General features: G+C 40.0%; 1 protein-coding gene across 4 annotated transcripts in view; it reads left to right on the top strand.

The window, feature by feature from the left end:
* Window positions 1–9,055, top strand: part of Ift80 (intraflagellar transport 80) — a 63,523-nt gene extending 54,468 nt beyond the window's left edge. For 3 of the 4 annotated variants that reach the window (XM_042685800.1, XM_042685802.1, XM_042685801.1), the window contains exons 19-20: window positions 3,072–3,195; window positions 7,503–9,055. In XM_042685800.1, the coding sequence (XP_042541734.1) occupies window positions 3,072–3,195; window positions 7,503–7,601 (223 nt within the window). In that variant the 3' untranslated portion in view covers window positions 7,602–9,055. The remainder of the gene's footprint in view (window positions 1–3,071; window positions 3,196–7,502) is intronic. The other variant, XR_006148280.1, reaches the window with a different exon arrangement.
* Window positions 9,056–14,762: the final 5,707 nt, after the last annotated feature.

Below are 14,762 nucleotides of genomic sequence, written 5' to 3'. Positions count from 1 at the left end.
CCTCAGCTCTTCAGCTCAAGGTTGGTGCTCTACCACTTGAGCCACAGCGTCACTTCCAGTTTTCTGGTGTTTATTAGAGATAAAAGTCTCACAGATTTTGCTGCCTGGGCTGGCTTTGAACCACAATCCTCAGATCTCAGCCTCCTGAGTTGCTAGGATTACAGGTGTGAACCACCAGTGCCCAGTGATGTTGGTGTTCTGTAGCATATACCTGCTGCCCTCTTTTCTCTTGTTTCTGTACATCCTCATGGTGAATCTTAGCTATACTCTGGGATCATTATTCTCACTAGTTCTTCTCTAGTGGCTCTACCAAACTTTATAGCCATGAACCAAGGTTCCACAGGCACTGAGTTCTGGACTTTGTCCCGAGGACTTCAGCTCCAGACTTAGCTACAAGTTGAAGCTTGCATCTAGCTACTTGATAGGCTTAGGATTTAATTTGCTGGGTTTTGTTCATCTGTTTGAGAAGCATAGTCTTACTGGTTTGTGCCTCTGTCCTTCATATTTAAAATTTGAAAATTACCTGAAACCTAGTAAGATGTAGCACCTAAGGAGTCAGAGTAAGCAAGTTTTCTGCTGGCTGTCTACTTGGCACATTTCAAGGTAATGTTCTCTTAGAAACTGGAGATAAGAGAGGTAGAAATTAGAAGCTCTAAGTAACTGCATTGATTATTAACAAAAATAAATGTCTTACCTTATACCAGTTTTATATATATATATATATATGCCAGTTTAGTCATTCAAGCTATGCAAAAGCTCATACTCTGAAGTTATATCATCTCCTTTTTTTCCCCTTTTTCTGATCCTGGAGCTTGAACTCTAGGCCTGTGTGCTGTCCCTGAGCTTCTTTTGCTTGAGGCTAGCACTCTACCACTTGAGCCACAGAACCACTTCTGGCTTTTTCTGAATGGTTTATTGGAGATAAGAGTCTCACAGACTTTCTTGCCTGGGCTAGCTTTGAACTGTGATCCTCAGATCTCAACCTCCCAAGGTTTAGATTATAGACATCAGCCACTGGCGCCTGGCTAACATCTTTTTTTTTTTTTTTTTTTTAAATATATAACTTCTATTTAAATATATGGATCCATTCCAGCCTAGAATCTAATGTCACATTTGTTTGGTTGCCAGATAACTATTTTAAAACTAGAAACACATGTCTCCCAAAACCCTTATGTAATTTAGAGTAAGTTCCCTCTAAATGTGGTAAAGAACTGCTTTTTTTTTTTAACTCAGTCTATGCTTTAAGAGAACACTTAAAATAGCACCTACCATTTAAATGTTTGCCTTTAGCCATTGTTCTTCAAATAATACATATTTTATTATTACAGTAACAGCAGTGATAATAGATAATACTTAGTAATTGAGCTTCTAAATACAGATTAGACATCATATTCTGGTCTTTCTGCATAATGAAGTATATTGATGTTCCAGAACAACTTATCTCTTTGGAGTTTTTGAAAAGCCCCCAGCACAGAGAGTTGGCTGATGTGCCCTCTTTCAGTACACTTGCTGTTTTACAAAATGAAGATGTCCTTCTAGTCATACACAACACAGTGCCCAGAGGGTGCTCACTCGTCTCCTCATACACAGACACCACTGGGAAGGGCTCTGTGTACATTGAGGGCCTTGGACACCAGGAAAGGAATGGGCTCGAGGCAGCATTACTCCAGTTGCTCCTGGGATGCTGCCTCACTTCTCTAACCTTCCACTTCCATTCCTCTGTATTCTGTACTTCGTAGCTTTACACTCCCATTTGCCTGACCTTTTTCTCTGAAAGACTTAAAGTTACTGAGAAAAGGGGACTCTGAGCATCTGGTTGGTAGCAAATGTTATATTTGTATTTAGCAACAAAGCACATGTCAGGATGTTTTCATAAAACAATCACATGGTTTAATGTTGGCATTGCCATTGTCCTGTGCATGTTTTTTTCATATGGCATGTTTATTAGCTCTCAGTTTTCCATCAATTGCCAAATACATACAGCATATCTAAAATGCTTTTCAAAGTAACTAAAGCACACTGAGAATGAACTACATTTCCCTACTGAGAATTATTCACAAGTTGTGAGATAGCTAGATAGCTAGTCATTACTCATTTTTATCTAAAATAGCAGATTTGTAGTGGTTTTCTCATAAACTATGACTTCACTATTCAGCTTAGAGAGTCAGAGACCTGGAGTAGTGATGTGCTTTTGACTGTTATGATGACTACCCTGAATACTTTAAAACAAGAGGACTGCAAGTAGTGAGTAGAACCCCGGTCCGGCTGTGGGTGATGCGCAGGACTGTAGAGACTGAGCAAGTACCCCGTACTGAGATTCACCTGTTCCCTCCTCGCAGATTGTCACCCCTGTGTAGCATGTGCACATTTAGTGTCATACCAAGTGCTTCGCAATTCACTTAGTTCTATTCTGCTATTTAAATATTACTTTTCAAAGAACTTAGTTGTACAGATCAATAGATAATGATTCAATTATAAAATTTAAATTTTTCTTATACTCAAGGGACCAAAGACATTTTTGTCAGCCTTTTCTTAGTGTCAGTTTGTTTCACTAGATCTCCAATTTGCTGTAATGATAGTTTTAAATTCTATACATTTATTATAAACTAATGAAAATAGCGAAGAGAGTTGCATTCAAATGAAGTGCCACACTTGGATTTCTTGATGTTTTCAAAACACTTCTGTAGACCTTCACCAGACACGACACGCTCCTACTCACCAAAGAGAAATGGAAACCACATCTCCTTGTAATAAACGTATGGCTACTGGCAGAAGCAGTCTGAAAATAATTATAATACATGGTGAGAGTGCTATAATAATAGTTTGTAGAAATGATAGGAAGTGTAGATAATGGATATTTATTTCTACAAGGGGAGTAGTCAGAAGAGGTCATGTTTAATCTGAGTCTTGAAGGATAAATAGGAATTTGGAATATGGAGAAGGGAGAAAATGGCATTCCAGTCAGGGGATAAACAAAGGAGCAATCATTTATCCACTCCTAACTCCGGAACTCTGCTGGGTATGCAGTATAACGAGTGCAATCCTGATAATCTGTTTATTTCCCACTACAGGGCCCTGGAATTAGCTGTAAAATATAAAACCCACGTAGATACAGTGCTGGCATACCGTCAGAAGTTTCTGGAGACCTTTGGTAAACACGAAACTAATAAACGATACTTGCAATATGCAGAAGGTGTAAGTATTATACAGTATTTTATAAGAACATAGATGCTGTGTGTGTGTACATGAAACATTCATCTTATGAGTCCTACTATAATTTCAAAAAAAATTTTTTTTTTGCTTTATGACGTAGCCTACTTTTGTGACTGAAGAAGTAAATATTTTGTTGAATTCTTATAGCCATATTTGGAGTTACTCAAGTCTTTTTATAATATTCAATTTGTCTTAAATTGGGTGTCACTTGCTATTTTAGATCTATTAATAATGTAAATGGCTAGGATAAAAGTGAACTCCTGAATTGTGTCCTCCGCTCACTTGCCCCTTCTACTCCAGCGTGAATATATACACAAAGGAAAATGCATGTGTGGAATCCTAGAGGTTAGCTTGTACCACATAGAAATACTTAGTTTAAGCCTAAAACCAAAGATTCAACCTTTGCCTCCCAAACTCCTACTAGAATCTCAAATGTAATGACCCTAACAAGAAAAAAGAATTCCAGTACACATCAGCCCACAAAGAGAGCCCGAGCAAGAGCATTCACCCTCGCTCCCAGAGTGGCATAACTGATAGTTGACCTTATATAGGCTGTCCAAGGCCTAGGGAAAGGAAAGATTGCTCACCACTCTATGGAAATCCAAGAGGTTTGATTCTCAAGGGCTGTGATTCCAAAACAGGCCAGCCTTGATTTTGGCTCAGCGAACTAGTTTGCTTAGCCTTTTCCTTGTTCATTCATTCAAAACAAGTTTATGACATTTTACTCTGGGCTGGTACTGTGCTAAGTGTTGAATAGGATACTCCATCTTGGGATACAGTAAAATAGAATGTTCTATAAGGCCCTGAGTTTGATCCCTACACTTTGGAAAGGAAGCAAAACTAAATAACTAAATAAAATGGGATATTCTGATTTGTCCCAAGGTAGGTTAAGAAACCTTGAGATATGGAGAGAGGTGGAGAGAAGGCACCTACAATGTCTACTGAAAGCCAGTGTTACCTGCTTATACAGTGTTTCAAACACCACAGGTGCCATGATCTACATTCTTGAATTTCAGAGCAGCTTTGCAGGGAGTGAGGCCATTGAGACCAGTCTTAGTATTAGTGCTACTTTAGTGTTGACTTCCAAGATAGCTCCTGAAAATCCACATGACATTTGTACGTTTTGGGCCATACATAAGGCTTTTTGCTGCTCAGGTCCCTGGGATCTCGTATTACACTGACTCAGACTCTCACAGCAGGCAGAAGTCACCAGAGGCCACCTGATCTTTTTGTTGCAGTCTGAAACTTTGGCTATATGTGGAAACTGAGCACTTACCTTAAATTTATCCTATTTATAAATTTTATGTGCCCACCCTGTTTCCTTCTCATCACTGTCTTGACCAATATTTTTTTTTAGTATTGGCACATTAGGTACTTTTGAGAACACATATAAGAAAATAGTCCTTAGTCTAAATGCAGTTGTATTTTAGATAGCAAGACCTCAAAATCCTTAAATCTTCTTCATTATGTGTGTGTGTTTCAACTGCTGCCCGAATGTTTAATCAACAAAATCTTTATTCAGAAGGGTAACAGAGATTTCCAAGATGGGATAATGAGAATAACATGACTGTGTTGATAGTATTTTCTTTTTATCCCAAAACCATGTATATGGGTTACTTTGAACCACCATGACACTGTGTTCTAAGTTAACTAAAAATCACAAAACAATATTCTAAGATGAAAATGCTCTAAAGCTGGAAATGCCAAACAGAAGTGAGAGCAGTCCTTTCCATGGGCTAGCTATCAACACTCCCCCTCCCCCCATCGCGTGTACTCCAGCAGGTGTAGTTGATGGACTTTGGGTGTAGCAAAGCAGCCATTGTTCGCTGGGTCATCAGTGTGTGGTTCTCTTCTGATTGATTTGAAAAACACAGGAAGGTCAGTGCAAGGATGGAAGGAAACCAACACATTCATCAAGTTTTGTCTTCAGGTTTTTGGAGGCGGAGGGTTTGGTTGTGGAGCTTGAACTCAGGGCCTGGGCACTGTCCCTGAGCCTCTGTGTACTCAAGGCTAGTGCTCTACCACTTGAGCCACAGCGCCACATCTGGTTTTTGAGTGGTTTATTGGAGATAAAAGTCTCATGGGGACTTTTCTGTCAGGACTGGCTTTGAACCTCCATCCTCAGATCTCAGCCTCCTGAGTAGCTAGGATTAGAGTGTGAGCCACCAGCACCCGGCTGTCTTCCTTCCTTTTTTCTTTATAAAGGAAAGGGGTTTCAATTCAACACACAGCTTGTGAGTACAATGCATTGTGATCAATGTTACCCTTGTCTTCCTCTTTATTATCAATGCTTTGTTAGGCTAGAAACAAATATTTTACCATGTAAAAATATCAAGTTGAGGGGGCTGGGAAGGTGGCTCAGTGGTAGAGCGCTTACTTTGCATGAGGCCCTGGGTTTGATTCCTCAGCACCACATAAGCAAAAAGAAAAAAAGCCGGAAGTGGCGCTGTGGCTCAAGTGGTAGAGCGCTAGCCTTGAGCTGAATAGCTGAAGGACAGCGCCCAGGCCCAGAGTTCAGGCCCCATGACCAGACCAAAAAAAAAAAAAATCAAATTGGGATATTATGAAAATCCTGGTTGGAAAATGAGTCTTTCAAATAATTCAGTACTTGCTGTACTTTTCAACAAGCTGACATTTGCATCTTACCACATCAATTTATCTCTTAGATAAAAAGATTTTTTCTATTAATTATTAATGTACCTATTTTATATATTATCAATAAATATATAGAATTATTATTTTTTTAGAAAAGTATCCAAGAATATCTACAGATTACTTCATGGAAATTTAGATATAGGATATTGGAATGCACAAAAGAACCAAATTACTCAATTCCATCAATGGCTAGCACAAAAGAAAGGAGGCATGAAATTCTATTAAGGTTAAATAGAGCTGGCCGTCGGTGGCTCATGCCTGTAATCCTAACTACTCAAGAGGCTGAGATCTGAGGATCACAGTTCAAAGCCAGCCCGGGTAGGAAAGTGTGAAAATCCAATAAACCACCAGAAAACTGGAAGTGGTGCTGTAGCTCAAGTGGTAGAGCACAAGCTTTGAGCTGAAGAGCTGAGGGACAGTGCTCAGGCCCAGAGTTCAAGCCCTATGACCGACAAAAAACAAAAAGATAAACAGATCTCATAGTTACCTAAAATAAATGTTCAGTTAGCAAGTAGTACTCTGTCTGGTTTAATACTATCCTATACTACACTGTTCTGTGTAGAGATAAGAACTTGTTCATTTCTGACTCATCCTGAGGTTAATTCATAATAAACTAGTTTAATCTAGGACTGAGTGTTCTCAGAGAAGACACACAATCCTGTTGTTCCACTTGGTTGAACAGTAGGATGTGTTTTCCTAAGAAAATGGAATTTAGAGACAGAGTCCTTTCCCAAAGCCAGCTGGAGGAAGGAGAGGCACACACATAAAAATGCTAACACTTTTCAGTTACTTTTTATATGTGTCTCATTCTTGCCTGCCTTCTGCTTCCTCTAATGTTTCTTCATCTCTCACTCTTAATGACCATCAGATAGATCTTCAAAGCACTTAAAGAGTTGTTGGCAATGGATTTTCTGGTGTAAACTATGCTCAAGGGAACCAGTGTTCTCCTGTCTTTCATAGCTATGCTTCAATATGGAAGATGTAAAAAGCTAACATTGTGGAGATAGTGCTTTGTGGACACAGTCTTATCCACTTCTCTTTTTTTTCTCTTTTTTGTGCTTGAACTCAGCTCCTCACACTCTGATAGCTTTTCCATTCAAGACTGGCATTCTTCCACTTGAGCCACAGGTCTGTTTCCTGTTTTTCCTGGTAGATAAAAGGAAAGAATCTTGGGGATTTTTCTGCCTGGCCTGGCTTCAAACTGGGATGTTTAGACCTCAGCCTTTTATAATCAGATTTTTGTCTCATATAAACAGATTTTACATCAATGTGAGTCTGCTTTTTGGTATACAATTGTTCTATTTGATGTTATACTTAAAGATAATTCATGTTCTTCAGCATTAACTTTTCTTGGTGTGTTCTTTTTCTCTACTGCTTTAGAAATGTGATATATTCTGGTTTTGTTTATTCTCAGTCACTTTTTAAAATGTTTGACCATTTTATTTTTTAATATCTTTGGTTTAATATCTTCGGAAGTAGAGGTTTCACTTCCACATGTTACTTCATAAATACAGTTCATTTTGATCCATGTCACCTCTTCCTTCATTTTCCCCTCCCATCCTCACCCAAGTTACCTTGAATTAAACAAAAAGACCTATACTATAGAAGCATATTTCTTCTTCTCTGTTTTGTAGCTCGAAATAGATTGGGAGAAAATCAATGCCAAAATCGAGATGGAAATAACTAAAGAACGGGAGCGGTCCTCAAGCAAGAGTATTGGGCTAAAGCACTGAACGCCATCTCAGCCTTCAGGAAGTTCCACCCATAAAAGGAATTCCCATTTAACAGAAGATAAGCATGGTATGGTTGCTAAGGAACCAGAGCATAAAAGGTGTAGTTCAGGGGTAGAAGGCTGTAATTCAGTGGTAGAAGGCTTGCCTAGCGTGTATGCACGGTCCTCCAGTACCTCAAACAAGAAAGGAAAGGATAATGACATATTCTTTAGTTACAAGCACTTTCTATGCATTGAATGCCAACAGTACATTCAGAAAGACTAAGCACAAAATAATTGACATGATTCTATCTTTTATACTCTTCAAGTCTAATAATTAGCAAAATATTTCTATATTCCTGTCACCTGTGTAGTGCTGATTATATTCCAGGTTTTGGTTCACACTATTTTGTCCTTGATTCTTCAGCATGAACAAAGAATAATGCTGATAATAAAACACTGGACTCTCTCAAATGCATGTTAGCATTAATTTGTATATGGCCTCTAAATTATAAAGTACCTCCAAAGTTGATATAAGAATATACAAGGATGGATTTGTGAAAATATACTGTACATCAAAGCTAAGAGCAGCATTTATTCAAATAGCATAAGGTCAAAACAACTCATCTGTCCATCAGTAGATAAACAGATAATTCAAGGTAGTATGCTATCCAGTGGAATAGTATTCAGCCTTAAAAATTCAGATGAACTTTAAAAAAATTACTCTAAGTGAAGACACAAAAAGTCAAATATTGTATGTTGCCACTTTCATAGGAATCTAGAAATAAGTTCTCAGAGACAGGAAGGAGAATCGTGTCAGTGAGGAAGTAGGGCAAGGGGAAACGGAGGTTTATTTTCTTGTTAATGGGTACAGAGCTTCTGTTTGGGATGAGCAAGTTCTAAAAGTGCACTGTGATGGCCTCACTATTCCATGAATGCTGATGCCATCAAATTGCACTCCTAAAATGGTTAAAATTGTTACATTGTTTTATATATATATATATATATATATATATATATCATAATTTAAATGCATATGTAGAAGGAGCAAGAAGTATTTTCCTTGTTCTCTTCCTGCAGACAGCAGCACTGGAGTCTAACTTGGTGAAATTCTTCCTCAGGTGATAAACCTGCTCCATGGACTAACCTTAACTCAGTAGGTCCCCTTGAAAGTGTGTTACAGTAACATAAATACCCTGAACTTGGTTTGGAAGTAGAGTATTATAGAGAGGGCACAGCCCATGTATAAACACATAAATAACTGTATCAAGGTTTTTGTATAAAAATGTTCTTTAATTTCCAACTTGTTTCCTTTGTTTTCTGGAATATTCGGTTCTTGATCCAGATGCTGGACTCAAGAATGTGTTCAGTTTGTGAACTTTTTGAGCAGTTGCTTATAAATTGTACTTACTAGATTTGTATATGTTTTCTATATTATATTTCAATGAAAAAATTTAAAGTAATTGGGTAAATTTTGTTGTATATATTTTACTACAATAAAAATGTTAAAAAAAAAAAAAGTGTGTATTCTAACAACCATTCTCTGCTGTGTCTTCAATTCAGTTAGATTTGGACCCTTAACTATTAACTTGGAATTAGCCTCAAGTTGGCAGCCAAGTCCTCCAACCCCAAACTGCCCTGCTTTCAGACAGCAGCCATAAGAGCAGTTGCTAAGTTACATTGGTGACACATTTGGGGTTCCCTGTGGCCTCTCCTTCAAGTTGGGTACTTCGTGTGACACACAAGTCAGACAACTTGGCTACAAATGTGGGCATTCTCACTATCCTTCAGGTTCTATAATTTGCTAGAATGATTCACAGAACTCCTGGATACCCTCTTGTTACACTTTGGGGTTTATTGTAAATGGTTCAATGCAGAAATAATCCAGTGGGAGAAATGTATCAGTCAGATTCTGGGGTGAAGCTTAACTGGGAGGGGGTTGACTGAAGAGCTTCCATGTCTCTCCTCCCTCCTGGTGGAATCTGGGTGCCTCACCAGCTCAGGAAGGAGTTGACACACAGGAGGCTTGGCCTAGCCGCAGTGTCCCAGTATCTTTTCCATTTTCCAGCAGGTTTTCATAGAGAAGATTGACTTAATTCACTGTCCATACGACTGAGCTCACTCTTTTATCCCCTTCACTTCCTGGAGGTCGGGGGCTGAAGGAGCCAGCCCACGAATCATGGCTGTCTAATAGCTTCAGGGCTTCATTAGCATAATGAAGACATTCCAAGTTTTTGGAAGCTGTGTACCATGAACCACAGAGAAGCTCCATGTTTATGTTTTATTCTATCATAAGTCTTTACCAGCCATATTAAATTTGGTTTTTAAACTTACACTTTAAAAAGTATATATCACAGAAGCTTTTCCCTTGGTTTAGCATGAATACTTCTATATGTTTTTGGAAAATGATGTAAGTTTTTGCTTTGGCATGTGTGTATAAATGTTTTACCTTTTATAAAATGTAACAAAGAAGAATATCCACAATGCTTGACAACAGGCCCTGTTTGAATGATATTTCTGTATTATGATCTAAATAATGTTTTTGTACATAGGGAACATATGGTAAGTTTTAAAGCAAATATATATATATATTTTTTTTTTTTTTTTTTTTGGGTCCAGTCGTGGGGCCCTGAACTCTGGGCCTGGGCACTACCCCTCAGCTCTTCAGCTCAAGGCTAGTGCTCTACCACTTGAGCCACAGCGCCACTTCCGGCTTTTTTCTTTTTGCTTATGTGGTGCTGAGGAATCGAACCCAGGTCCTCAGACATGCAAGGCAAGTGCTCTACCACTGAGCCAACTTCCCAGCCCCAAAGTTTTAAAGCAAATATATTTTAAGAAATCACTTAGTGGAAAAAAAAAATCATGAGTAGCCATGGAAGATTATCTCCAGATATCTGTCATTTTGGTACATGTGGGAAATAGATGCCTCTCTGAGGGCTTGGAGGCATAGCTCAGTGGTAAACAGGCCTGCCCAGCAGGTGCCAGGCCCCAAGTTCAAACCCCAGTACTAAAAAAAAAATAAAATTAAGTTAAAAAATGCATTAAAGGGGCTGGGAAGATGGCTCAGTGGTAGAGTGCTTGCCTTGCATGCCTGAGGCCCTGGGTTCAATTCCTCAGCACCACATAAGCAAAAAGCAAAAAAAAAAAAAAAAGCCAGAGGTGGCGCTGTGGCTCAAAGTGGTAGAGCACTAGCCTTGAGCTGAAGAGCTGAGGGACAGTGCCCAGGCCCAGAGTTCAGGCCCCACGACCGGAACCCCCCCCCCCAAAAAAAAAAAAAAAACCATTAAAAAAATAGAAAATATATGCCTTAGAAACAATATGCCACGGGCTGGGAAGGTGGCTCAGTGGTAAAGCACTTGCCTTGCATGCATGAGGCCCTGGGTTCGATTCCTCAGCACCACATAAGCGAAAAAAGCCAGAAGTGGTGCTGTGGCTCAAGTGGTAGAGCTCTAGCCTTGAGCTGAAGAGCTGAGGGACAGCGCCCAGGCCCAGAGTTCAGGCCCCATGACCTGACCCAAAAAAGAAACAATATGCCACATAACCCCATTTAGAAACAATACTTTGTTTCAAATGTATTTTTCTTATTTTTTAAAAAAATATTAGCACACAGGTAGTGTACAAGGGCAGTTTCATCTTGATATCTTTTCACGTTGCTATGCAATCCATCCTATCATCCTCACCCCTCTATCACTCTTCCTTTTTCTTTTCTTTTTTGGCTGATACTGGGGGTTAAATTCAGGGCTCTGAGCTCTTTCTTTCACTCAGCTGGTACTCTACCATTTGAGCCACATTTTTTTTTTGGTGGTTGTGGGGCTTGAACTCTGGGCCTAGGTGCTGTCCCTCAGCTCTTCAGCTCAAGGCTAGCACTCTACCAGTTGAGCAACAGTGCCACTTCCAGTTTTCTGGTGGTTTATTGGAGATAAAGAGTCTCCTTTCCTGCCTGGGCTGACTTTGAACTGAAATCCTCATATCTCATCCTCCTGAATAGCTAGAATTACAGGTATGAGCCACCAGTGCCCAGCAACTTGTTAATTTTTTTTTGCAGGTTGTGGGGCTTGAACTCTGGGCCTGGGCACTGTCCCTCAGCTCTTCAGCTCAAGGCAAGCACTCTACCACTTGAGCCACAGCACCACTTCAGGCTTTTTCTCTTTATATGATGCTGAGGAATCGAACCCAGGGCCTCATGCATGTGAGGCAAGCACTCTACTGCTGAGCCACCTTCCCAGCCCTCCTTGTTAATTTTTATAGTGAAAAAAAGGTCAGACCTTACTATCATATACATACCACTGAAAAGGAACTACACAGTAATGAAAACACCTTGTTAGGCTGCAGACGAGGTGTGGGATAGTTAACTGGTCAGGTTTAATACTATGTGCAGAGACAAAGGGAAGGCGGTGGGCAGCTCTTCTGCAAGGACCCCTTCTTGCCATCCGTCCCCTCATCTGCAGTGTCTTCTGTGCAATGGGAAGTGACATTTGGGTCAGAAGATTTACGAGCTTCTCATAATCCTTTATGGCTTCTGAACTCAGTCATCTTGTATTCTGCCTGCTTCCCTCTCCATCCCCTCTGCCCCTTGAGCTCAGTAGAAGCTGGGTGACCATGCACATGTGCAGTCCTGGCCAGCATGTACTCCAGGACAGCGTGCTCAGTGATTTTTAGGCTAGACTCTCAACTCTCAGCCCCTTCAACTTAGAGCTTCCCGCTTTTCACACAGGCTCAGATGTCCTAGACTATAATTTTGTTACGGATGGGTTCATTTTTTTGGTTGATAAATTACCTTCCCTTAATTCTACCAGATCGTAGCTTTTTCATCAGTGGATAAAGGAAGAGTAACAAAGTCAATTGAGAACCATGAAGTCACATACAGACTTGCCAAATAGCCTCTTACCGAAGGGTTTATGAAACCTGGAGAGATGGCTTACATCATTGTTCTCTCCTCCTGAAAACACAAACTTTGCAATTTATGAAATTTTTATGAACATCAATGGTGACTATTGCTCAAATCTGAACCTCACATTTGGGTGTCCTGCCTATCTGTTTCAACTCTGAGTTGGCTTCTTTATTAATTCCACTTGAGAGAAACTGTACACCTAAAGTTTCATCATTAAGGCACTCAGCATCTTTCTTCTTAACCTATTACGTGAGGCCATTTCCTTAATATGCCCTTCAACCTGCACAGTTCATTGTTTTTTCCCTAAAGAGTGGGCGTCACGCCTCTTGCCATGATTGCAACACCATTTTTCATAGTTGGAGCACACTCATTTGCAGATCATGGCAATTAATGACCTCTTAAAACAATTTTTCGCCAGGTGCTGGTGGCTCACACCTGTAATCCTAGCTACTCAGGAGGCTGAGATCTGAGAATCATAGTTCAAAGCCAGCCCAGCAGGAAAGTCCGTGAGACACATTTGTAATAAACCACCAGAATACCGGGAAGTGGCGCTGTGGCTCAAGTGGTAGAGTGCTAGCCTTGAGCTGAAGAGCTGAGGGACAGTGTCCAGGCCCAGAGTTCAAGCCCTATGACTGACCTAAATAAAAAATAAACAATTTCTCTGCCAAGAAGATGTGCCCCCCACACACCAGATTATGATATTTAACAAACTGCTTGAAGGCTACTGGAGCTTACACATTGTATGCACATCACAGGTACTTATGTATCTAGAACATTCTTTAGAAAAATTAGTCATGCTTTCTACCTTTTAGATGGATAACCATATTCAGGACTATTCTTTTCCTACTCCTGAGAGTTCCATGAAATCAGAATGGACTCAGAATGTTTTTGTGTTTGGAATCAGGAGAAAAGGGTTAGTAGTCCTGGGAACACAGCACTCCAGGTAAGTTTGATGAAGATATATATATAGGTGCCCTAAATTTAGACTTATTTTCCATATTAATTTCATTAACCATTCTATGCCGCAAATTGATGTTCTCTGTATAGATGGAGAACATACCACTCTCAACTACATGTAGAATATTAAAAATTACCTCATGAATTTAAGTGGCAGGATAACTGTTCTCTTAATCACTTCCCTTAATCACTGTTCTTTGGGTATTTAGATGGAAGTTTCAAATACAGGCTAAGTACAATAAATGTTGGGAGCTAGTGGCTCATACCTGTAATCCTAGCTACTAAGGCAGCTGAGATCTGAGGATAGAGGTTTGAAGCCAGTCCACGCAGACAAATCTAAGACTCTTATCTCCAATTCACCATCAAAAAGTTGGCAATGAGCAGGCCACTGGTGGCTCGGACCTATAATCCTAGCTATTCAAGAGGCTGAGATTTGAGGATCATGGTTGAAGCAGGAAAGTTCCTGAGATTCTTATTTCCAATTTACCACAGAAAACTGGAAATAGAGTTCTCTTAATCACTTAAGATTCTGGCTTTTCCATAAAAAATATGTAGGTAAATCTGTAAAACTAAACACTCTTCCCTAGTGCTTTAAAGCCTTCTTACCCAGCCAGGACTTGGTAGCTCATGCTAGTAATCTGACTACTCAGGAGGTTGAGAATTGAAGGATGGTGGTTTAAAGCTAATCTGGGCAGAAAAACTCATGAGACTCCAACTCCAAATAACCATCAAAGAGCAGGGCTAGAGTTGAGGCCCAACAGGCTCCAGCAAGAATGCTAGGTCCTGAGTTCAAGCCCTGTAGCCAGCAAAAAAGTTTTTCTGCTCAGGCATTCCATCATTGATACAGGTTCTACACGCTGTTAACATGGTCTGTTACATGGACGTTACTCTGGGACATGCTGCTTGGTCACTGTTTGGTTGGGAGCCAGTGGCTCACACCTGTAATCTTAGCTTCTCAGGAGGCTGGGATCTGAAGATCATGGTTCAAAGTCAGCCCAGGCAGGAAAGTCTAGAAGAGACTCATCTCCAATTAACCACCAAAAGAGCCAGATGTGGAGCTGTGGCTCAAGTGGTAGGCACTAGCCTTGAGCAAAAAAGTTCAGGGGCAGTACCAGGCCTTGAATTCAAGCCCCAGAATCCCACCCCCCCTCCCCCACCCCACATCATACATTTTTTTGCAAGATTTTTTTCCTACATGATTAAGGCAATAGAATTGAACAAAAAAATTGTACTTGATAATTCAGGGAACTGAAAGAAACAAAGCAGTAGAGTCAAACATTTCTACTAAATCCAGGTTTTATTTACTGATGGAAACAAAAACTTGTTAGTTAGGCA

This window comes from Dipodomys spectabilis, unplaced genomic scaffold (assembly GCF_019054845.1).
Source record: "Dipodomys spectabilis isolate Male_0828 unplaced genomic scaffold, ASM1905484v1 ptg000095l, whole genome shotgun sequence".
NCBI lineage: Eukaryota > Metazoa > Chordata > Mammalia > Rodentia > Heteromyidae > Dipodomys > Dipodomys spectabilis.
Note: the sequence above shows the minus strand (reverse complement) of the source record. Positions and strands in the feature narration are given on the sequence as shown.